Source organism: Emys orbicularis, chromosome 3 (assembly GCF_028017835.1).
Source record: "Emys orbicularis isolate rEmyOrb1 chromosome 3, rEmyOrb1.hap1, whole genome shotgun sequence".
Lineage (NCBI taxonomy): Eukaryota > Metazoa > Chordata > Testudines > Emydidae > Emys > Emys orbicularis.
This window is the reverse complement of record NC_088685.1, coordinates 161,327,905-161,353,417: the sequence shown is the minus strand read 5'-3', so window position 1 is coordinate 161,353,417 and position 25,513 is coordinate 161,327,905. Positions and strand designations below refer to the sequence as shown.

Below are 25,513 nucleotides of genomic sequence, written 5' to 3'. Positions count from 1 at the left end.
AAAAAGAAGTATTTAGCTACAGTATTTCCAGTGCCTTGTGTAATTTGTGTGTGTATGCACGTGTAATACTGACGATCACAGCAAGATTTTTCTTGGTTCTCTTTTTTGGAATCTGTGAACTCACTGTCTATATTTTCTTAAATACTCTTGGGTATATCTTGAAAGACAGATGACTTGGGTAAACGGTGCCTCAAAGGTAATTCCTGGTTTTTGTTTATCTTGTTCTTGGTCCAGATTTTGAAATGCAATTGATTTTATATTTACTTTTTGCAGATCATTTCACACCAGAGTTGTTTCCCCAGGCATTGGTAGTGTGTTTCTGTTTTTTTTATCTGAAATGTACTTTGATGGGATAATGTAAAATAAATTTAAAAAAATCTCAAACTGGCAATAGTAATTCTTTGACATGTAGTGTCAGCAACTTTCAGCAAAACTGGGACTGAAGAATGTTGCTTATTGGATGCTCAAATGCTTATTTCAGTTTACATTTTAAGAATTAGCCATTATTTGTTGTTCCCTCTTCTGAGATTTGAAAAATGTAATTCCTCTAATAATACTTGCTTGCCTCTTGATAAATGTATTTGCTGTGTTTCTAGAGTGGCAGGAGCTCTTTGTTAGAGTGAGTCACTCCAAACCAGTGGCTGTTTCTAAATGTTGTGAAAATAGAGCTTTTTTCTTTGTGTATTTTACTTCCAAGTCAGTGTTTTTCTGCATATGAATACCAAACACAGTAAGATCTAAATACTATTGATCTAAGACTGTTTGATTTTTAAATTTGATTTGAGTCAGAAGTGCCTATTTCGTAGCTTTACTAATTATTCTGATCATCTTTAAAAAGTTAGCTACCCACACTAACTGGCAGCAGTACCCATGATAATGCAGTATTAACCTATACTTGCAATATACTGGACTGAGTATATTTAAGGCAACATTAACCCTCCACCCTGTACTCTGTGGTATCCTTTTTCTGAGTCAAAGCACAGCTTGAAGGGCAGTGGCCAAGGAAGATGCAGGTTTGCATAGCTGTCTGAGATCTGGGATCCCCTTGAATGTCCACCCTCTTGTCTTTTTGCATGCTGTTTGGTGTAAGTGCAAAGAATGGAGCAATCTCCATGACTAGGAAGGGCGTAGGCATAAACAATGAGGAAACTTCACAGCTTCAGTAGTAAGAGTTCTCTTCCAAATACTTTTGTGAAGTAGGGGATTAAGTGGACCAATGTCCAGTAATAATTTTATCTGAGAATTTTGTGAAAATCAGAAGACTGCCTTGAAAGGGACAGTCAGGAGGAATTAGCTGTAGGGACAGTTCTGCTTTTTACATAAGTGTTTCTGTTAATGTGCGTCATGCTTGAGTCAGGAGCTTCGATCTGTGAAAGTAGACAGAAAACTGAAAACATGTACTTTTGTCAATTTCAACCATAACAAATAAATGTTAGCATCTGTATAAATCTGCATTAATTTCTTTTCTGCTTGATACTACACTTGTTGAAGTGGTAAAAGCTCCCATTGACTTTAATGGTGCAGTATCAGAACCTAAAGAGCAACCAGTTTTTGACAAAATAAATTCCCCTCAAAACACTAAATTAACCCTATTTTTATTGTTACAAACTATAACAAGTTAATGCAAAGTATAAAAAGTGTGTAAAGCTTGACATTTTACCCTTAGTGCTATAGAGTCTATCATCTTTTCCATTATAAACCTTTAATTACAAAGGTTTGTAAATCAGTCTTAACAAATTTTTTCTGAGGTATAGCAAAGCCTACTAAGGTCTCAGCCTGTGAATAATTCAGTTTACTGTTTGCCAACATTTGGAAAAAAAAGTTGATTAGTCATTTATAGGTTGTATGCAGTGTTGTTGTAACCATATTGGTCCCAGGATTTTAGAGAGACAAGTTAGGCGTGGTGATATCTTTTATTGGACCAACTTCTGATGGTGAGAGAGAGACGAACGTTCGAGCTCACACAGAGCTCTTCTTAAACTAAGCAGAGCTAAGAAGTCTAAGAGCTCTGTGTGAGCTCGAAAATTCATCTCTCTCTCTCTCAATCTCTCTCTCACCAACAGAAGTTGGTCCAATAAAAGATACTGTATTACCTCAGCCACCTTGTCTCTAATTTATATGTTAGTCATTTACAGGTTATTATAAGAATGAAATAAAGTTAGTATTTTCAGTTGCTAGTTTTTCCTGTTTTGTTCTTATGCCTCATAAATAGCTCAAATCTTTGAAAGCTAACATTGCTGTGGCAGTCAATTCATGGTCTTCCTTTTGAATATTTTGGGTCAGGGTAGGATGAGAATTTAATACCTTTGCCATATTTTTTAAAAATGCAGTTTAATGGGAAAATGCTATAATTGTGTTTTAATTATTATTTATTGTATTATTTGTATAATTAAAAGATATATTGCATTTGGACCTCATCCAGATGCCTAACCACCAAGGTCTTAGTTCTGCCCTTGTCTCCATATGGGTGTGCCCTCACACAGTCAGATGCAGAATTTGGGCCCAGTTAATCTATGAATTTCAGATTCCCTGTGTACTCCGTTACCTGGGAGACATGAAAGCCTCAGATAAAAAACTGTCAGATTTATACAGTAAGAGCACAATCCTATAAAGGTATGTGCAAGGATGGACCTTTTGCCTATGCATAGAGCCCTGCAAATCTGTGGATATCAGCTTTATATCCATGGATATCTGCAGATGCAGATATCCGCAAACCATGTTTGCAGATCGTGGATGGATGCAGACTCAAATTTTATATCCGTGCAGGGCACTACCTATGCAGATCCCTTTGCGGAACCAAGACCTAATTTGGTGAAATAAAAAATTCACGAACAGCTAATTACAGTTGTCATTACTCTTAAAAATGTATCTTAAGTACAAAGTGAGCTGTAAAATTAATACATATTTTAAAAATATTTTGAACTTGCTTTCATCAAAGATTTTTTTAAATTTAACATTTAAAAAAAAAACCACAACTCTTCCTCCTCCACCCCAAAAAATCTAAAACAAATCCCCCCACAAAAAAACCCACTAAATTGTAAAGAATGACTCCTGAAATCTATTAGATGTCAATCATAATTCTAAATCCCATGGCTTTTATAGATTTGAGACAAAATTAGTGTTAAAAGAACATTATTAAGGTTGCAAAGTCAAGCACCCAAAAGATGTTGGGCCAGATTCTCAGCTGGCCTAGCTCCATTGAAGTCAATGGAGCTACACTGATTTACTGAAGTTGTGGATCTGGCTACCTATATTTATGAAAAATAATCATTCTTACCCATGTGACTAATAGGAAATTGAAAGAATTTTAAAAATTGTATTCATCTGGTCACTGCAGTCTTAATTCCTCTTTCACAGCATTAGATTCCCATGGATTATGTAGGAATCTCTGTGGTGGAGTAGGTAACGGTAGCACAGCACAGTGGTTGGCCCTGCTGCAAGGGAAGAGGAGGCTGAGCGGCTCATGAAGGGTCAACCATTCCATTTATCTGATTGGGATTCCCCCAAGGTTTCATCCACAGTTCTTGGCCTCTGGTTTGTATAGACTCTGCCTCCTGCTTCTTCTACAAGGCTGCCATCTCTACTTCAGTGTGTGGATGATGAAGCAGAGATGTGACAAGAAAAAGCTTGACATATAGCAGTACTTTAACAGAGTTTATGTTGTAAATTCCTTAAGTTAGATATTCTTTTATGGCCCTCACTTTATCCACTCTTCCCTCTTAGAGGTATTTCATGGGAGTACTTTTGTAACTAGGACCTTTGGAAGTGAAGGTCCAAAATCTGTTCCTAATTACGCTGCGGTAAATCTGTCATAATGCCACTTCAAGCAATGGATTTACACTTCAGGTCCAGAGAGCCCAAATCTCCACTGACTTAAATTGACTCCTATTAAATTATTGTGGCCGATGGTGTCACAGAAGCAGCACACACAGAATCAAAGACAACTGACATATGTGGGTTCAGCTCCATGAAGCTGCCAATGATGAACATGGCCCTATTTATTTATGGCCTCCAAGTTCTGGCTGTCAGGTTAGACAAGACATCTGTTCCTACAATCCCGTTGCTTACAGAATATAATACAGGTGTCCCACCACTAGGCTGGCAGATCATCAGGTTTCTTGAATTAATTGTTTATGCGTAAGAAATGTTGAATGACAATTCTCAGAGTTCATGTGGGGTTTATAAAACCATTGCTTTCTTACAGGAGAGCTGTAGCTCTGTGTGCTCATGGTTTGTTGGTTTGTTTGAATAGATTTTTTTTTTTAAATGTGTGTGACTCAGAAAATAAATGTGGGTTCTCAAATCAACGCAAGTTGACTACTCACAAGGGTATCACCATCAGTTTCATGGGCAGGCTGTAAGCTAGTGCAGGATTCTCCACAGAGACCTATCAGCAGGTCTATGAAATGGCATTGTCACTAATTCCAGATTGAATGTCCAACTAGCCTTATGAGAGGATAAGGGGAACTAGAATAAAAGAATGTGTTTGTGTTGGACATGAGAACACATAATAGAAATACAGAAATGTATAGATGAAAGATGCTAAATCTTAATACTGCATAAATTATTTGTTGTAACTTTGTTCCACAGTTACATATGGGAGATCCTCCCCCCCCCCCCCCAGTGTAGACCAGCCCTTAGCCTAGTGCAAGTATGTCACTTAAAAATACTCCTCTAGACATCTTGAAATGATTTAGACGTCTCTGTTATTTTAGTGAAGTATTAGATAATAGCACAGTCTAAGGAATGCATAGGACTATGCAGACACTCTTCCATTGTTTTCTTTATATGTATACAGGTGTAAATTGTCTGTGATGTGTGGAGTTTGACCACATGATTATTATTATTATGATTAATGGGAGTTACATGGTTAAATCCCCGGATGCTTCATTGAAAAATTTCCAACTGTATGTACCTACTGGATGGCAAGTGTTTTATGAATAAAGTCATGTAGTGAGCCACTCAATCTAATGATCTTGCACTGCCAGTGAATGAAAAAACAAATTTCAAAGTTATTGCCCAGGAGGATGCATTGTGTTTTTTCTTCATGCTAATTATTGAATACATTTCATTTGCAGGGACATTAAACCAGACAACATCTTGATGGATATGAATGGACATATTCGGTTAGCAGATTTTGGTTCTTGTCTGAAACTGATGGAAGATGGAACGGTAAATTAGAAAGAATGATACAGCTATGATATCCCTCAAAGACCAAGTCCTTTACCATGGCCTGCACTTCCAACCCCCCTTCCTTTCTGTCCTCTACTTGCCAGTGAAATTTCTGCTCACGAAGAAGTCCTATTTGTGAAGGAAATGTCATTTTTAAGTGCACATTTTTATTAATGACAGAGATAGCATTTGTACAGTTTTATAATATGGTTGTATTTGGTTTCAGTTCAAAATATATCTGCATTCTATTTGAATTCTGTCTTTGTTAAATGCATTTTTATTTCATTTCATTAATAAAAGTTAATAAAGGGAGGGCATATAATCAAAATTAATACATATCCATAGGAAAGGTGTAAGACACCCAATTTTGAGCCTCATGCCATAATCATTACTCAGGCAAAGCACTCATTGATTTCACTCAGATCAGGGCTTTGGCAGAAGCAGAATCAGGTACCATTGACATCACTTCATCCTATTGCAGTGCTGTGTTTAAACTTATACAATGTGTGGTGTATGTGACAAGAATGTAGTTCCAGTGTGATAATCATACCCGGGAGTGTTATAAAGCATCTGAATTAATATGTGTGATTATCAGGGAGCTAATTAATTTATAATAACTGAAAACTCAGAAGCTGCTTCTTTTTGGCATTCATCACAGTTCACAGCAAAAATAAATTATTAGAATACCCAATAAATTTTTTCAGAACTTCAAGTTTGAAACACTGAAGTGGCTCAGACACATGAGAACATTTTTTTTCTCATCAATTGTTATTTAGAAACCCCGTTTTTGTATTAGAGTTCACTGTTTATAATTTGAATTACAATCTTACATATGCACATGATACCCCTCAACCTCTTTCAACCCCCACACCCACCGGCACTACAGTCTGTAACAGTGTATGTCATTTTTACTCATGGAAATGCTAACTCCCCAGGTCCAGTCTTCGGTGGCAGTTGGAACTCCAGACTACATCTCTCCAGAAATCCTGCAGGCCATGGAAGATGGAAAAGGGAAGTATGGACCTGAGTGTGACTGGTGGTCCCTAGGTGTTTGCATGTATGAAATGCTTTATGGAGAAACGCCCTTTTATGCAGAGTCCTTGGTGGAGACCTACGGGAAAATAATGAACCACAAAGTTAGTGTTTTTTCTATCTTTTGTGAACTAATTTTAGTGAATAAAAAGGGTTAGCTTAAAGGTCTATTTAGAAAGAAAGTTCTTATGTAATGATTGAATTCATGTTCATAAATCTTAAATATAAATTTGGTTTCCATACAGTACATTTTGTGGTTATGAATTGCAACTGGCTTTGCTTTTGAATAAGATAGTCCAAAACTAAAAACCTGGATATACAATGGCAGCTATTAGTTCACTCCAAGGAGTACGTCTTGGCTATGCTACATCACTCTTCTTGTTCTATTTTTTGCTGGTGGATCCATTTGTTGGTTTAGGAAAGAGATCCTTAAACATTCTTCCACCTGGAGGCAAAGATAGATTCCAAAAATGTACATACATTTGAATAAATAAAAAAGGAGGAGACAGTTATAGCATTTTCAATACTTTTTATCATCTGGGGAAGATTTTTTCCTAGAAACTTATTGCATTCATTTAACAGTGAGAGCCTGAGTATTTGCAAAGCCCTATTTTTCTGTACAGAAACAACCACGAAGGAACCTGACTTTTGTGACATTTTCTTGGTAATAAACTACTTCCTCCTGTTTTATTCTTTAAGGAGAGGTTTCAGTTTCCTGCACAAGTGACAGATGTGTCTGAAAATGCCAAGGACCTCATTCGAAGGCTCATTTGCAGCAGGGAGCATCGACTTGGGCAAAATGGGATAGAAGACTTTAAGAACCACCCATTTTTTGTTGGGATTGAATGGGATAACATTCGGAACTGTGAAGCACCTTACATCCCTGAAGTCAGCAGTCCAACTGATACATCAAACTTTGATGTGGACGATGATTGTTTAAAAAACTCTGTAAGTCTAAGTTTGACATTTTTCCAAATCCTGATTTTCTTCATTTCTTGTTACTACAGAGGTTTCAAAAATTTGGCACTGAAATCTCAGAATGCTTTGGTGCTGTATGATATCCACCAATGCTGTGTACTAAGTAGATACAAATGCTTATCCAAGGAATGAGGCTTGATCCTGCAAACACTTAAGAAGATGAATAAATGTACTCAAGTTGTGTAGAAGTCAGTGTGGGTAGTCACTTGAAGAAAGTTACACATATACTTATATGTTTACAGGATAAGACACTTAGGGTATGTTTACAATGCAATTAAACACCTGTGATTGGCCCATGTCAGCTGACTTGGGCTTGCTGGGCTTGGCTGCAGGGCTGTGAGGTTGCAGTGTAGATGGTCAGGCTCAGGCTGACCCCATGGGGGTCCTAGAGCTTTGGCTCTAGCCTGAGCCTGAATGTCTATACCAGTGGTTCTCAAACTAGGGCCGCCGCTTGTTCAGGGAAAGCCCCTGGCGGGCCGGGCCGGTTTGTTTACCTGCCGCGTCCGCAGGTTCGGCCGATCACGGCTCCCACTGGCCGTGGTTCACCGCTCCACGCCAATGGGGGTTGCAGGAAGGGCGCCCAGCAAGTCCCTCGGCCCGCACCGCTTCCTGCAGCCCCCATTGGCCTGGAGTGGTGAACCGTGGCCAGTGGGAGCCGCGATGAGCCAAACCTGCGGACGCGGCAGGTAAACAAACTGGCCCGGACCGCCAGGGGCTTTCCCTGAACAAGTGGCGGCCCTAGTTTGAGAACCACTGGTCTACACCACAGTTTTACAGCCCCATAGCCTTAGCCCTGTGAGCCCAAGTCAGTTGACATGGGCTAGGCGCGGGTGGTTAATTGCAGTGTAGACATACCCCTACTCCAGAATAATAAAGAATAATGTCCAGGTAACTTTATTATTCTATAACTGTGGATTATAACCCTCTGCTCAAAATTGCTCACAACTGTGCCAATTTTTAATCATTGTAAATGAAATTTTCCATGCCTGATCTCTGCCTCAGGTTGAATTTTTTGAATGTTTGAGTGAAAACGGCTCAGCTATTTTCAAGAAGAAAGATAATGAGAAATAAGTAGTTTAACCCCTGCTAAAAAAAAATTTCCAGTCATTTATTTAATAGTTTTAGCAATTCCATGGTTTTGAACAGGAACTTTGAAATTTGGTAGGGGGACAGTCCTAGCATCTGAGATATGCCTCCTGCTGTCCCTGTGAAAGTACACCCAGATTTATTATAAACCACAAAAGTCTGCTCTTTGCACATGTGCAGTAATGCTTGTTCAGCATTTGCTTCTGAATTTTCTGGACATGACAGCTGCACTGTATATGCACCCGGGCTCCATTGAGTGTTCTGTATTGTTCTGATGCAGCCAAACTGACATGAACCTCCAGGTAGGACATAGACAAAATTAATCCCTGCTCCTGCTGTTTTCCCCCATCAAAATACCTTTTGTCATAATGGAATGTGGAAAGGCCCTTACTACTGCAGCTCAAGTGGTAGAGATCTGTGCTATATAGCTGAAGGTCTTAGAGTCAGGTCGTGCAGGGAATGTCTACAGTTTTACATTAAAAGTTGTGTTTTGTTTTGTTTTTCATTTTTCTTTTCTTAAGTTTTTTAACCTTACATACAAAGATATATGTTAAAAGAACATGAAGTTTGCAAAGTCAAGCACTCAAAAGTAGAAGTGCCAGAATTAAGGTTGCCTATATGGACATATGTTATACTGCCTTCATGTACCTGATCACATACAATTTTTTCCACAGGATCTCTGGAAGAAAGGAACAGGGGTTCTCTGATTGTCATTTGACTCTAACCGAATATAACTATAATATATCCCTGGCTCTGCCAGAGACATCTGATATGATACTGGGCAAGTCACTAAAATTGTCACAGATGGACACTAATTGTTTAGACTTCGTTTTCTGGGTGCCTAATGTGAAACACCTAGGTCTGCTTTTCAGAAGTGCTGAGCCCTCCTTTTGAAGCGGATCTGTGGATTCTCAGAACCTCTGAAAAATCTGATGCAAAATTAATGGACATTTTAAAAAAAATTATTGCAAATTTTGGCCTTAATATTTCTTTGCCTCAGTCCCCATCTGCAAAATGGGTATGATAATACCTCCCTGTCTCACAGAGGTGTTCTCAGAAAAGTTTATTAATGTTAATAAGTTACTCAGATACTATGGTCGTGCCATAGTAAAATCCAAGAGGACATTAATAATTTTTTTTATACGGTGCAGGGTTTGAATGTTGTGCAGTAAGTGAGGTAAGGGGCCACACATTCAATCCTGGGGATAAAAGGAAATATTGAATAGCTGCCATATCTACTGATAACTGTCCATCTTGTACATTTGAATGAAGCAGGAATCCTATGGAAAAGTCATATATGATAATGTAATCAGAGACTGTATACTCATGCATATGCACAAGTAAGCAAAGTTAAGGTTGCACGGCTACCTTAATTCTGGCATTTTCTAGCTTTTGAGTGCTTGACTTTACAACCTTCATACAACATTTGTTTAATATAGTTGTTTTGTATGTACTGTGATACATTTAGATTAAATTTATGGTACTGTAGCATAAGTGTGTTGAACTCACAAATTGCAGAAAATTTAAATCTTGATTCTTTTGCAGCAATCCACAAAACATCAGTGTACTCCTTCAGAAACCCTGCAGGGGTTTAAAACTGCATCTATCACTTTGCAGCTACATAACTGAAGATAACTATCCTATCTCCTTTATGTCATCTTTTAATTAGACTGTTTGTGATCACTTCTTTTAATCCTTCCGCCACCCCTTTCTGCTTTGAAATTGACTTTGTTTTATTGTGAAGGTAGAAACAAAGGCCCCAATCCTGCAGTGTGGTCTAGTAGTATGGATCCTTGCACTCCTGTGGAGTCCCAATGATCTCAGTGGGACATTGCAGGGGTCTGTGCTAGCGTATCCCATTGTAGAACCTGGGGTCAAAGCTTAACAATTTCCACTCAATTCTACTTTTATACTAAGTTGACATTATTTTTAAAAGGGACCCTTTCAAGATTGCAGCAATAATATGCACAATTTTTAATGAAGAAATTGTTAATAATACAACCTTAAATTACTAGATATGAAAGATTTTTTTTAAATCCAATGTATTTTTAGCTATTTTGCAGCAATTGTATACAGTGAGATAAGACCAATCAGATACCCTTTCAGATACTGTGCAGTAGTACATCTATAGTGTATTTGGGTTCCCCAAATCACCTGAGAACATTCAAATATATCTTCCTTCCAAAGTCCATCTCTCACCTCCCTCTTTTTCCTCCCACCCCCACCAAAAAAGCCTCCAAAACTTTATGGCCTTGGTTCTGTAAATGTGCTTAACTTTAAGTATGTCGGTATTCTCACGGGGTAAAAACGTGGCAAAAGCTGTGAACCAACATGCTGTCTTGCACCAATAGCAGAGTGAAGATTGTGCACCACATTTAGCAGAACATCTGGAACTCCATTCTGTTCAGTGTGAGCCAAAGTGCTGACCTGTGGACCAAATGTAAAGCAGCTTTGATGATGATGATATGGACCACACGAAGCAGGCAGTTAAATTCTAGGTGTACCTCAGCCAGAAGCAGGAGGGTAAGGACAGCATCTATTGTCAACTGCCTAACAGCGAAACCTGGTTGCTGAGGATGACAATGTCTCTTGAGGAGAGGCTGCATCCTACCAAGCAAAATGTGAGCAAAGACCTTTTCAGGGACTGACAATAATGATGTCCGCCTGTAGTTGCCACACTCAGTGTGAGATCCTTTGCCCTTGTACGGGGACGCTATGATGCCATCTTTCCATTCTGCTGGTATTTTGCCTGATGCCCACACTTAGAAACAGTTGATGCAGACCAATGTCCACTGGTTCCGAGGCACTTTTAAGCAACCACTGGTGTGTGGCAGAGATGCATTCTTGTCCCGGTGCTATTCTGTCGAGTTATCGCCTGGATATTAGGCCTTGCTGAGTTGCATATCTGAATCAAGGTTGGTCAAGAAGTATTCACCAATCAAGACTATGTCGACAATGTTTTCCTGCTTGTGGAGAAGTCACCCTCCAAGGTCTCCAAGATGCCACTTGTGTGATAGAGTTGAACATCTCATGGCAGAAGACCAGGGTACAGAACCTTACAGCTGGGCCACAAGAATCTCTGGTAAAGTGGGATCAAGGACTATGAAGAGCATTGACTAGTTCATCTACCTAGACTGCAAGCAGAGTTCAAATGGTTGTAGCAAATTGGATGTTCTTCAATGAATAGGTCTTGCCTCCTCCTGCATGAAGTCCTTGTCTTGCTTACAGACACAAACGTCTTTGTGACAAAGTTTAGGATCTATCAAACCGATATACTACCTGTACTTCTGTATTGGTCAGAAACCTGGACCCTCTTACAGGCAGACTTTGAGTGTCTAGAGACATTCCATATGCGCTGTCAGGAGCCAAATCCTGAGCATAACATGATTTGACTTTGTGTGAAATGTCAGTCTTGTAAAGATTTGACCTTTCTTCAGTCATTCATTACATTCAAAAGTTGTGTTACCTGCTCTTTGGCTATATCATCAGGATGCATAAAAAAATCCACACTGTGCTCTGAAACTCTCCATCCATACACAAAGGGGTGCTTGCTCTGACCCACCCATCCCAGAGAATCATAGATTTAAAGGCTTGAGCCAGATCTGGGAACTTCACTATATGATGCCTGGTGCGACGCCATCAGCCGTGGTCACTCTAGTCCTCAGTAGACTATGCATGTTTGATTAGTCCCATTGAAGTCAATTGAACTATTCATATGCTTAAAATTAAGTATGTGCATAAGTGTTTGCAGGATCAGGCCTACAACTGTATTTGCTGAATTAAAATAAAATAATTTCTTAACAAATCTATGAATGTCTGCTTTTGTAACCACCTTTTATTTTTAAGGCAAAAACTTAATTTCAGTCCTAAACTACTTACATGTTCCTTTAAATTCTAGTGTGCATTATGTTGGTACTTTGCAAACCAAAATGTTTGAGGCTTGTTTATACTAAGTTTATATTCCACTCAGGAGGTGTTAGGATGCTGTTTTTTGTAAAATACGTCGCTTCACAGTAAAAAATAAAATATTACACTCAGTAGGTACAGTCATTATTATGAGGGGTTATGTGCAGGTAAATGGAATAATTCAAATTTTGATATTATGAATCTGAATTCCAATTTTACAAACTTCTGATATGCTCCCTGGGCCATTTACCAAATCTGTCTTTGCTTGCATAGTAAAAGATTTGTCTCCTGTTTAAACGTTGCTTCTCCAAATTTTGATTCCCAGTTTAATTTGGAAGAGTGTCTTCTAAATGATTTAATGTCATTTTCACTATTTCTGTTATCTGAGTATAAAGGTTTCCAAGTGATAGTAAGGAGAAACGGGCTGGGATTGCAGGGAGTTGGGAGCTGATGAATTATGGGCAATGTCTTCGACCATTTGATTTTTGCATGTTTAAGTATGTTTTCCATCGTTAAATTTCTGCCCATGACCAAAAGAGTGTTTCACTTCCATAGGAAATTTTGAACTTGCTTTCTTTTGTTCTAACTCCTATTACTCCCTGATTGGTGAATTTTCATATTATATCAGTGGGAATGATTTATTCACTGTTACTTCAGCTGATATGAAGTTTTGGAAGGGGATTCTTCCACCACAAGTACAATCTGTGAACCCCAGAAGGGGACTGAGAGCATATGAAGACTATCTGCAATAGTGATTGTAAAGCAAACATGCATGTATAGTCATGGAAATTCTCGTACACACCAATGAGTGTTCTAATTAGATGTCACGTACTAGAATTTGAAATTAACATGGGATGCAATCAGAGGTTATTTGACTCCCCAAAAATATGGATTAGTTATTTTTCTAAATTTTTATTTAGATAAAGGGCTTTCCAAACTTAAATCTTCTAAATATGCGGATAGAAAAGAATGCAGAAATCAAGGAATTTTTTTCTCACTGCCTATTTCTATCCAACCATCCTTTAGATTTTACAATGCTCATTATGCTAATTAAGAAAGTACTGTATAGATTTTGACATTCATTTTTCACACATTTTAATTTTAATACAATTTATTTCTGGTGATCAATGACCACGAGGACTCATCCATAATCACTAAAAGGCTGTGGACTGTTGCGTACTAAGCTGTATCTCTTAAAAATTCTTACAGTACTTAGGCTAGAAATTCTTGACTCCAAGTGTCAAGAGGTTAAGATTCTTCTGGAATGCTATCCAAAACTGTCATTTAACATGCAAAACTATAAAAAACACATGTAGAGAGTTGCTTTCCACCTTTACATTTGTTCATCTTTTCCTAAAATGTAACCCTTTCTTAAAATGACAGGCCCTTTTAGAGCTTTCAAGGTGATATTTTTCTTCAAAATTATTTTTTTTCTGGTGAGCAAGGTGATGTAATAGGATCCAACTACATAAGAAAAGCTGGGAGATAAACAGGAGTATAAAGGCATGAATCTTGCACCCTTATTGAAGAGGATATCACAGCATTTGGAGTACATACCTCTCTCCCCCCCCTAATGATTGCAGTTGTGTGGCCTAGTGATATTAGGGTTTGTGCTTACTTCAGTATAACTTAAGAAAAGCCACCCCCCTGAGCAACGTAACTTACACGAACCTAAGCACTGGTGTGGACAGTGCTATGTCGGCGAGAGAGACTCTCCTGTCAACATAGCTACTGCCTCTCAGTGAGGTGGAGTAATTATGCCGATGGGAGAGCTCTCTCCTGTCAGCATAGAGTGTCTGCAAAGCAGCACTACAGCAGCTCAGCTACATCTGTACAGTCTAGTGTAGACTAACCCTTAGTGTTAGCACATGGAGGATCAGAGTTCAAGGCTTTAGCTTGGTGTGTTGTTCCTGGGCTGGCAGGAGCTAGAAGCACTGTGAAGGAAGCATGCTCAGTCCATTGATGGAGTTTTGAGCATCCTATCGTGTCATTCTTTCCAGCAACCACTCTGATTGACATTCCCTCTAGGGGAATCACTAGGCTATCTCAGGAGTTGGATTGACAGACTGCAAAGAGGGAGAACAAGTTGACTCAAGAGGTAGGGAAAGTAAAGGGAAGAATACAAGATGCTGTTCTTCTTCGAGAGATTGCTCCTGTGTATTCCACAGTAGATGTGCGTGCTCGCCACGTGCACCGGTGCTGGAAGTTTTTCCCTTAGCAGTACCCGTACTGGGGGAGCACTGCGGCGACCCCTGGAGTGGCACCTGCATATCGCGCTATAAGGGGAGCCACGGGCTCCCCCCACCCTCAGTTCCTTCTTGCCGCCAGTGAAGGTGGTCGGAACTTTGCGCTCCAGCTCCGCTGCAGCCTTTCTTCCCTAGTGGTACCGTTAGTCGGAACGTTCTCATTGTTAGCTTGGGCTCGGGGCATGCCCCGCGCCCCAGGCTTCAAGTCGTGCGATTCCTTTCGCCGCTCTATGCCCAGGAGCGACCCTCACACTGATTGTCTTCGCTGCGTGGGTGAGACTCATATTAGCGACCGCTGCAAAATCTGTAGGTCATTCAAACCAAGAACCAAAAAGGAGAGGGACTTCAGACTTCGAGCTCTCCTAATGGAGTCAGCGTTAACACCGACGCCAGTGAGCAGATCAGACTCGGCACCGGCCGCCGCGTCGTCGGTACGTAGCGAGGCCCCTTCGACCACTCGGCGCTGCTCTCCCTCCAGGAAGCAAGGGAAGGGCCTGGCCTTGCAGCGACGCCGCGATAAGGACAAGGGGGAGGCTGGTCTCGCGCTGGGCAGCCCTTGGTCCCCCCCGGGCTTAAGACCTCCGACTCGTGTAGAGCGGAGCAGCCCGGTGCCGTCGACCCAGACATCCCTGGTACGGATGCCATCGACGCCGGAGGCAGTGCAGGCTGCAAAGGACATTGTCTTGCCCATGCCGAGCTCACAACCGAGTATGGGCCCCAGGTCTCAAGGCAAGCCCCCGTTAGGTGCCCGTCAGACCTCTTAGGCGAGCCGCAGCTCCTGCTCCGGGGATCGCTCCCCGCACTGCTCGACGTGCAGCGACCACTCATCGGGGGACTCCTGACCACCGTCAACACCGGCCAGACCCACGGTCTGGGTGCACCTCGCAGCCATATCGGCTTTTCACCCGCCAGTGCAGGGACACTCGGTCTTCTCCCACCCTATGACCTCCTGCTTCCTGAAGGGCCTCGACCATTTGTTCCCATACGCTAGGCCCCCCGTGCCACAATGGGACCTCAACCTGGTCTTGTCACGTCTCACGGCCCCCCCTTCGAACCACTGGCCACGTGTTCCTGATCGCACCTCTCGTGGAAGGTGGCCTTCCTCGTGGCGATCACGTCTGCCCGACGTGTCTCGGAGCTCAGGGCCTTAACCTCAGCACTCCCCATACTGTTTTCCATAGGGATACGGTCCAGCTTTGCCCACACCCGGCATTCCTCCCGAAGGTGGTTTCCACCTTCCACATGGAGCAGAGCATCTTTCTCCCCGTGCTCTGCCCTAAGCCCCATTCCTCTAGCGAGGAACGCCGCCTCCACATGCTCAATGTGCGTAGGGCGTTGGCCTTTTACCTGGATAGAACTAAGCCGTTCCGGAGATCCTCTCAACTCTTTATTGCCTCGGCCGAGCGGGTGAGAGGGCAACCTATCTCTACCCATTACCTCATGCATACGCACGTGTTATGACCTGGCAGGGATTCCCCCACCTCTTGTCATTAAGGCCTACTCTGCGAGGTGGATTCATGCCTCATCAGCTGCCTACGTCGCCCATGTCCCCATTCAGGACATCTGTAGGGCGGCCACGTGGGCTTCAGTTCACACGTTTACTTCGCATTACGCAATCGTCGCCCAGTCTAGGGATGACGCCGGGTTCAGCAGGGCGGTACTTCGTCCCGAACCATTGTGAACTCCTACCCACCTCCAACAGATACTGCTTGGAATCACCTACTGTGAATACACAGGAGCAATCACTCGAAGAAGAAAGGACAGTTACCTGTTCCGTAACTGGCATTCTTCGAGATGTGTTGCTCCTGTCTATTCCACACCCCGCCCTCCTTTCCCTCTGTTGGAGTTGTCCGGCAAGAAGGAACCGAGGGTGGGGGGAGCCTGTGGCTCCCCTTATAGCGCGATATGCAGGCGCCACTCCAGGGGTCGCTGCGGTGCTCCCCCACTACGGGTACTGCTAAGGGAAAATATTCCAGCACCGGTGCATGTGGCTAGCACGCACACCTTCTGTGGAATACACAGGAACAACACATCTCAAAGAACGCCAGTTACGGAACAGGTAACTGTCCTTTCTGTGCTCTGACAGCATCTTCAAGAATCCTTGGGGAGAAAGAAAATAATGAACCAGCTTTTAATTTCCATAATAACCTTTAATGATACCACATTTGAATAAAAAGTCCTCTTCCTGTGAACTGTTTGTATCTTTTTGAATTCAAAGCCAGATTTAGATTTTGCTGTTTCATATTTAATCTTCAAATAAAGATCATTGTGGATCTGGTTAGTGAAACAGCAGCACTAACATTTGATGACTCATTACTGTGCAGTAATGTTTTTCCAAATTGGTAGAATTCAGCTTACTCAGATGTTCTTTTATCTCCTAGGAGACAATGCCTCCACCAACTCACACTGCATTTTCTGGTCATCATCTGCCATTTGTGGGTTTTACATATACAAGTAGCTGGTAAGTCAGAGTTCTTCAATTGTCAAAGTATGGTGGATACATGAATGTGCTAAACTTCTGATCTGTTGTGTGCCACAAGTTTATATAAACCTATAAAATAAAGAGAGTGAAGAAACAACTGCACTTGGCTGTTGAGGAAAATGGTTTTATTAAGCAGATTATTGTATGCTCAGTAGTTGTATAGAACACATCTAAAATCAGACCCTGCCCCGAGGAGCCAATTCTCTTAAGGCCTGGTCTACACCTAAAACTTAGCTTGACTTAGCTACATTGCTCAGAGGTATGAAATATCCATGCCCCTGAGATGTAATTAAGCCAACCTCTGCCCCGGTATAGATATTGCTAGGTCAACGGGAGAATTCTTCTATTGATCTAGCTACCTCCTCTCGAGGAGGTGGATTTAGGAGCAGCAATGTAAAAACCTCTTCTGTCACTGTAGCAAACGTCTACACTACAAGTGGTGAACTGCAGCAATGCCACTGTAGTGCAGACTTCACTACACACCACTGGTGGTGACATGTAGTGTACCAGTAGCTACATGCTGTAGTGAAAAGCAGGCTGTGTCGACACTGCAGTGTGTAGCTATGCAGACAGTGAAAGGCTCTGGCAGAGGGGAAGTGCTGGGGAAAGGCTTCAACAGCTCACTGCTGCTAGAGCCTTTCACTGTGGCAAGGGAAGAGTCTGGCAGGGGGGAGGCACAGGGAAAGGCTCAGTCTTTCCCTGCATCAAGGATGAGCTCCAGCAGCAGGGAGCTGGCAGAGCCTCTCTCTGCTGGGGGGAGTCTTTTCCTGTGGTGAGGAAAGACTCTAGCAGCGGTGAGGTAGCAGAATGCTACATTGCTAAAAATAGCAGTGTAGACGGGGGAGACAGCTTGGGTGAATATAGAGCACATAGGGCAATGCTTGATTTGTGCCAGGGCTTGTCAGGGCTGATCCCCGGCACCTCTAGGCTTGGTGGTTCATAGCCCTGGCAACTCTGGGCTTGGTCCATCAGTTATGAAAGTAAAAATACTACTTGAGCCCCAGCACCTCTTTTATTACAAATTAAGCACTGGCATAGGGCATACATACTCGCACCCTTCAGGCGTGTCTTTAATCTGCTTGCCTAAGCTATGCCTCACTGGCTACACTGCTGTTTATACCTGTGCTAGGAGGGCTGAGTACGTATGTATTCTACATGCTGCTGAAAGAAGCATGCAGTGTAGACATACCTTATGGGTGCAATTTACTCCTGTGCAGAGAGCCAGCATAAGGCCTATTTTAAGATCTTATTCTAGCTTCTGGCCAACATGTGAATTTCACCCTAAAAGAGAGACAGAGATAAGATAAGATGCACTGGGAGACTCAGAGAAGGTATCAGCTTTAACTGTTTTTTAAATTATTTTCTTTCCTGTCCTTTCATGGCCCTTAAATATTAATGGAATTGAGAAGTTGTTTAACTATGTTGGCTAGAGTTTATAGTTTTCCTAGAAGCAGCGAGCCTTTTGGAGGAAACTGAACAAGAAGAGAGTAGGGTCTTAGACACTACCAGTGAAAAGTGAACGGACATTAGCTACTGTTGAGATGAATGTGAGAACTGATGCAAATTTTAAGTTTAACTTTGGTCAGTATTTACCTAGAGGTACAATAAATACTAATGTACCAAAGAGCCAACGCCCTGATTCTGGCAAACGTGTGCTTAATGTTACTCACGTGAGATGTTCCACTGACTTCAGATAAACTACTCACCTAAATAAAATTAAGCATGTGCGTAAGTGCTTGCAAAATCAGGTTCCTAGCACTTTCATTATATAGTTACATACATGTCTTCATGAGAAGGATCTGGAAATGTCTCCATTTTAAATTCTGAAATTTCTTAAGTGTCATTTTTTCAAAAACAAACATTACAAAGGGAAAATTAAGTTAGAAATCTGGGAGAAATTAATTACAGAGGAGACAACCAAATTACACTAATTTCCATCTAATAATAATACTTAAAATTGATATTGTGGATCTTCAAAGTACTTGGCAAACATATTAGTAATTAATATGAGCTGATATGTTAATATAATTTTAGATCTTGATATTGTTGACCATTCAGAAGGTGACTTTTTGTTAATTGGCTGATTCCAGACTATCCTTTTTGCTTATCATTAATCAGAAATTTTTTATTTGTGGCATTAAAAAATGCATTCACAAGATAACTAATGTTGGTTTCCCTAATTAAGTTGCTACAGTCGTTAAAAAGTTTATTTTTTTTACTGTGATGGAAAAATTTAAAACAATAATTTACTGGTCTGGTCAACTGCTTTAATTTTTTTTCTAAAATTACCTAACATTTAAAATCCTTTTTTTCAGTGTGCTTTCAGACCGCAGTTGTCTAAGAGTTACAGCTGGACCACCGTCTATGGACCTTGATGCCAGTGTTCAAAGGACTTTGGAGGATAGCTTAGCAACAGAAGCTTATGAGAGGAGAATAAGGCGCCTGGAGCAGGAAAAACTTGAACTCAGTAGAAAACTGCAAGGTAAAGCAATTAAAGACCGTTTTGTCACTTTCAGTTGGATTAGGCCAGGGGTAGGCAACCTGTGGCATGTGTGCCAGTTTTCAGTGGCACTCACACTGCCCGAGTCCTGGACACTGGTCCCGGGAGCTCTGCATTTTAATGTAATTTTAAATGAAGCTTCTTAAACATTTTAAAAACCTTATTTACTTTACATACAACAATAGTTTAGTTATATATTATAGACTTATAGAAAGAGACCTTCTAAAAACGTTAAAATGTATTACTGGCACGCGAAACCTTAAATTAGAGTGAATAAATGTAGACTCGGCACACCACTTCTGAAAGGTTGCTGACCCCTGGATTAGGCTGTAGTTTTTGTGAAGTGCTTTTAATATTATGGAAAAAAATTAAAATATGTTTCCAGGAATGCTTCCCTTTGGAAATTAATCCGCTTCATTATTTCTATTGACAAATTACACTTAATTTTTTTTTTAAGTCCTAAAGCATCCCATATATGCCGTTTACAATCTGTTGAATTCGCTGAAGCCAGGGGTTGGTTATTACTCCAGCTGTGAACACTACATACTTATTATCTGCGGGGAGAAGGAAGGGGGCGGAATCTAGATTTGTGTATTTGGCACCTACTGAAGATGTGTTGGCACTTTGCAAGTGGAAATTGTATGATTTAAAGTCCCCATCCTACAAAAACATTTTCATGTTCTTAACTTTATGTATGCAAGTAATTCCATTGATGCCAGTGGGGATATTCACATGTGTAGGTCTTTACAGCATTGAGCCCTAGTCCGTTTTCAGAGAGGCGGGGAAAGCTACAGTATAATACAGAAATTAGTGTACAACCCCACAAAACAAGGCTTATCTTTAAGTGTAAGGTACAGTATGTTGTTCTTTCTTCTTTAGAGGCATTAAAATGTATGGATTGTTTGGATTTTCTTACGCATCCCTTTTTTCTTTATTTTGTTCTCTTTTCCTGCTTTTGTGAGCACACACACATTATTGTAACCACAATTTAGGCACCAGTGTTTGAAAGTTTAACCAATGTGTTTGTTTAATATACCTCAGCAGACACTCTTTTCATAGATCGATAGAGTTTATAGCCAGAAGGGACCATTAGATCATCTAGTCTGACAGGCCATTGATTTTCATCCAGTTACCCCTTTATTGAATCTAACAACTTGTCTTTGACTAAAGCATAACTTATGTTTGACTAACACATATTTTCCAGAAAGGCATCCAATCTTGATTTGAAGACATCAAGAGATGGAGAATCTACCACTTCCCTGAGTAGTTTGTTCCAGTGGTTAATCACTCTCTCTGTTGAAATTTGTGCTTAATTTCTCATTTGAATTTGTCTGACTTCAGTTTCCAGCCATTGGTTCTTGTGATGCCTTTCTTTGCTATATTAAAGAGCCCTTTAGTACCTTGTATTTTCTCCCCATGAATATATTTATATACTGTACTCAAGTCACCTCTTAATCTCCTTTCTGATAAACTAAAATGATTGATCTTTTTAAGTCTTTCACTGTAAAGCAGCAGTTCTCCAAACTTCATTGCACCGCGACCCCCTTCTGACAACAAAAATTACTACACAACCCCAGGAGAGGGGACCAAAGACCAAGCCTGCCCAAGCTCTGCCACCCTGGGTGGGGGTAGGGGCTCCAAAACTGAAGCCCTAGGGGGGTGGGGGAGGCATGTAACCTTAGCCCTGGGTGGTGGGACTAGGGCTTCGGCTTCAGCTCCAGGAAGTGGGGCTTGGGCTTTGGCCCTGAGCCCCAGAAAGTCTAACACCAGCCTTGGCGACCCCATTAAAATGGGGTCCCAACCCACAGTTTGAAACCCCCTGCTGTAAGGCATTTTCTCCAGTCCTAATTTTTGTGGCTCTTTTCTGCACCCTCTCCAGTGTTTTCAATATCTTTTTTAAAAATTGAACACCAATATCCATCTCACCAATGCCATATACAGAGATGAACTAACCTTTTTATACATCAAATGACTTTATTAGCCCCTTTTGCCACACCATCACCCTGAGAGTTCATGTTCAGTTGCTTGTCCACTATGACTTCTAAATCCTTTTTGGCATCTCTGCTTTCCAGGATATAGTTTCCTAGATATGATCCGCATTCTTTATTCCTAGATGTATCACTTTGCATTTGACTGTATTAAAACACATTTTGCTTGAATGGGCCCAAACTCATCCCGGTTTGGCAAGTTGTATCAGCAATGATTTTAAAGTTACTTCCAGATCAGTGATGAAAAATGTGAATAGTAGCAAGCTTAGTACTAATCCCTGTGGAGTCCCATTAGAAACAACACCATTCAGTGATTTCCCCATTAACTACTTTTTGAGATCTGTTAGCTAGCCAGTTCTTAATTCATTGAATGTGCTTTATTGATATTGTATAGCACTAATTTGTTAATCAGAATGTTGTGTGATATTAAGTCAAATGTCTTACCGAAGTCTTAATATATTACACCTATACAGTTGCCTTTATCAGCCAAACTTGTAATATCCTCAAATAATGTAATCAGGTTTGTTTGACAAGACCTATTTTCCATAAAACCATTTTGATGGGCATTCATTATATTCCTACCCTTTGATTCTTTATCAGCTTTTCCATTATTTTGACCCAGATTTATGTCAGGTTAATGGACCTCTAGTTTCCCACATCATCCCGCTCGCCCTTTTGAAAAATGGCACAACATTAGCATTCTTATAGTCTTCTGGAATTTTCATGATCGTCTAAGCGTTATTCATAATTAACATCAGAGGGCCAGAGATCTCCTCAGACAACTCTTTTAGGAAACACAGGATGCTCCTTGCCCCCCCCCACCCCCCAAAAAAGAGCTAGATAGTATGCAGTGATAGATACAAAAGGGTGTCTAATTATCATCATCATCACCTGCACCCAAAATACTTGGTTCCATTTCTCCACAGTTTTTTTACCTGCACGGTAAGTCCATAGTTTTCTGTGGAGGCAGGCCCCAGCCTGTGCCCAACTCTCCCCAAACCCGGTAGCTTTTGCTCAGCAGGTGTTTGTTCCATCTCCTGCCCCTGATTTTTTTCCTTAGACACTCCTAGATACAGCTCCAGTCTTCCAGAGCACTGCCTCATCCTTCTCTCTCCTCCTTAGAATGAGCTGGTTCTCACTTATATAGACCCATACCCCTTCCACTCCCAGCAGTCTTTGAGAGGACTACTAATTGGAGTCAGCTGCTTGGGTATTTTGTTTTTGTTTTCCTTCCCTCCCCCCATGTGACAGTTCACTCTGTTGCACCCTATTAGATATTGTGTAACTTCTATTATTAATGGACTGGATAGTACTTCATCATCCCCATGTGATACAAGCACACCATCCTGTTTCTTTCCAATACAGAACAAAAATATTAATTGAACACTTCTGCCTTTTCTTCATGATTAACATTTTACCATCTCTTTTGTTCCTAGTATACTTTTAAAAACCTTTTTGTCCTTAGCCCTGCTATCTATGGATTTTTCCCTGATGTTGTTAACTTTCCTTGTCAATTTTCTGAACATCATAACTTCTAATTTATATCAATTGTTATCTATTCCCCCTTTTTCAATTTAGTAGACGTTTTTTTTATTTATAATTTCTGTCTTCCCTCACCCACCAACCAGGATGGGCTTTTAGTTGAAGATGTTTGATTGTGGAATCATGGCTTTTAGCCATCTAATAAACTCTGCTTCAAAAATCTCCCAATTTTCGTTCACATTTTTTGTCTAAGCTTTTCCTCTCAATCAGTTTCACTCATAATTTTCTTGAGCTTTGAGGAATTACCCCTTTTGAAGCACCAAGTGTATATATTACTGGTTGGAACTGTCTTCTTTTTGCCCACATTGAATGTAATCAGTTCATAATCACTGGTCCCTAGGCAACCACCAACTTTTGGTCCAGTGATTAATTCATCTTTATCCATCATAATGATGTCCTTCCCTCATGTTGGATGTAATATTTTTTGTGTCAGAAAATTATCATCTATAATTTTTAGAAACTCTAATGATGTTTTACTACTGGCTGCATTAGACCTCCAGCATGCATTTACCAAATTGAAGTGCCTTGTAACAACACAATTTCCCCCCCACACACACATTACAGACAGGTGTTTACAGAGTAACTCATCCTGATCTCTAGTTTGATTTGATGGTCTGCTGGTTAACACCTTGATCCATATGCATTAAAGATCATGTGCTTCTGAGTTACCAATTACTTGTAATTGTGCCCTTAGTGTACAGTGTCACTTCCCCCCACCTATGCTATCTTTCCTGAACAGGTTATAATCAATGCTTTTAACATTCCAGTTAAAGCAGCTGGAATCAGTAAGGTCAAGTGTATCAAATTTCTTCTCGTCAGTTGAATTTTCAATTCCTCCTGTTTTTTTCCAGACTCCTACCGTTGGTATAGAGACAATTTTGTGCACTTCTCCACTTATCAATAGTGTCACTTTCTTCTGACATCTTAAAGAATATATTGGGGGAGTGTGGAAGGCTTATCTCATGGTACTCTTCTTTGTTTTTAGAATCCACCCAGACAGTCCAGGCTTTACAGTATTCAACTGTGGATGGTCCAATAACAGCAAGCAAAGATCTAGAAATTAAAAGCTTAAAAGAAGAAATTGAAAAGTTAAGAAAACAGGTAACCGGTAAGTCTCAAGTATTTATATACAATCTTTCAATGGAAAAGATGCACTTACAAAGTTATCATGAACAAGGAAAAAAATGACTTTGTTGTTGAGAAAAACACTCCTTTTCAGAGTAATGCTGATTTCATAAGAGAGCTTGACAGCATCTACTTTTTGATGTCCCATCTTAAATTTACCATTCAGCAGTAACTACTGAGAAAAATGTTTTCCTTCTCATTCTATTACATTTATATGTCTGCCATTTTGTACACATTTATCATTGAGGACCTGATGCTCCTTTACTTATTATGCCCACTGTAACTCCTTTGACTTAAATTGAGTTATTCCTAATTTACATGATTATGAATCGGGCCCTAAAAGAGTAGCCGTGAAACCTCAACTCTAATTTGCATTGCTATAATTTTTTCTAACAGTATTCTCAGGAATAGATTAAGTCTTTCACTTGCCTTAATTGTTGTGAATGTACAGCAGCAATTTAGTGCTCAGGTTTTTCTGCAAAGTCACAGGCATATGTGTACGCACAATAGCACTTCTTGCTGTCCAATCCCTTGCTGCATTACTGTATTCAAGCAATAAAGTGAAACTGGTAAATATTACTTTCATGTTCTTCTTTATGTTTGTAAACCCAAGAAGTGTGAATGCATTGTGGCCTGCCAGCCTTAGCAGATTTTAAAAACTGGAAGTAAGCATTATTTATATCACTTCATCCTTCTCGCTGAGTAATCTGGTGCCATTGGAGCGTGTGGTAAATTCTTGAGTGAGTTAAATTTGGCACCTGATATTTCAAGCATAATGGGCTGTGGTCATAATTCTGATTATAAGCCTACTTGCTTTAAAATATGTTTAAAATCAACAGTGTGTCAGCCAGTATGCAGTCTCATAGTTTTCTTTACCATTTTAAAGTGCATCCAGCAGTTTGGCTGCAGTAGTGGAATGAAATTAAAAGATTTTTTGTTTTATCTGAAATATCCTAATGTGTAGATATTTTTTTCTGAGAGTTTAGCTCTGCAGAAAGGCTTTTTCTGGCCAAAACAAGTGGAGATGAATGAATCAAATAACTATGACAACTGAACTTTGTTAAAAGGGAGGTTAAAATTTCATATTACTTGTGTAAAACATATATCCAGGTTTTAGGGATTAAGCATAAATTTATGAATAGTGCTCTGTCGTATGGAAAACACCCCTTGTTCCAAGAAATGCGCCTGAGCTGAACTCTAGAATTCAGATCCATCTGTAAATACAGGGTTTTGAGATTGAGATCATGTGTCTGATAAATGGAATCACTTACCATTGCACTTGGTGAGTCATTGGCAGTGACAATGAGACATTCTAATGATCTGTCTGTGTCTAATATGCAAAGCATAAAAAAATTTGCACATGAAAGATGATTGCTTTGAAACAGGCAATAGAGATCTAGACAACTTTATTCCTCACTACATGTCTCTGCATCCTCCTCTGTCTTGGTGGTAAAGA

General features: G+C 40.4%; 1 protein-coding gene across 4 annotated transcripts in view; it reads left to right on the top strand.

Moving 5' to 3' along the window:
• CDC42BPA (CDC42 binding protein kinase alpha) overlaps positions 1-25,513 on the top strand; it is a 323,508-nt gene that overhangs the window by 177,182 nt on the left and 120,813 nt on the right. For all 4 annotated transcript variants that reach the window (XM_065400287.1, XM_065400286.1, XM_065400285.1 and 1 more), the window contains exons 6-11: positions 5,079-5,172; positions 6,108-6,308; positions 6,904-7,152; positions 16,802-16,881; positions 19,218-19,384; positions 23,918-24,040. In XM_065400287.1, the coding sequence (XP_065256359.1) occupies positions 5,079-5,172; positions 6,108-6,308; positions 6,904-7,152; positions 16,802-16,881; positions 19,218-19,384; positions 23,918-24,040 (914 nt within the window). The remainder of the gene's footprint in view (positions 1-5,078; positions 5,173-6,107; positions 6,309-6,903; positions 7,153-16,801; positions 16,882-19,217; positions 19,385-23,917; positions 24,041-25,513) is intronic.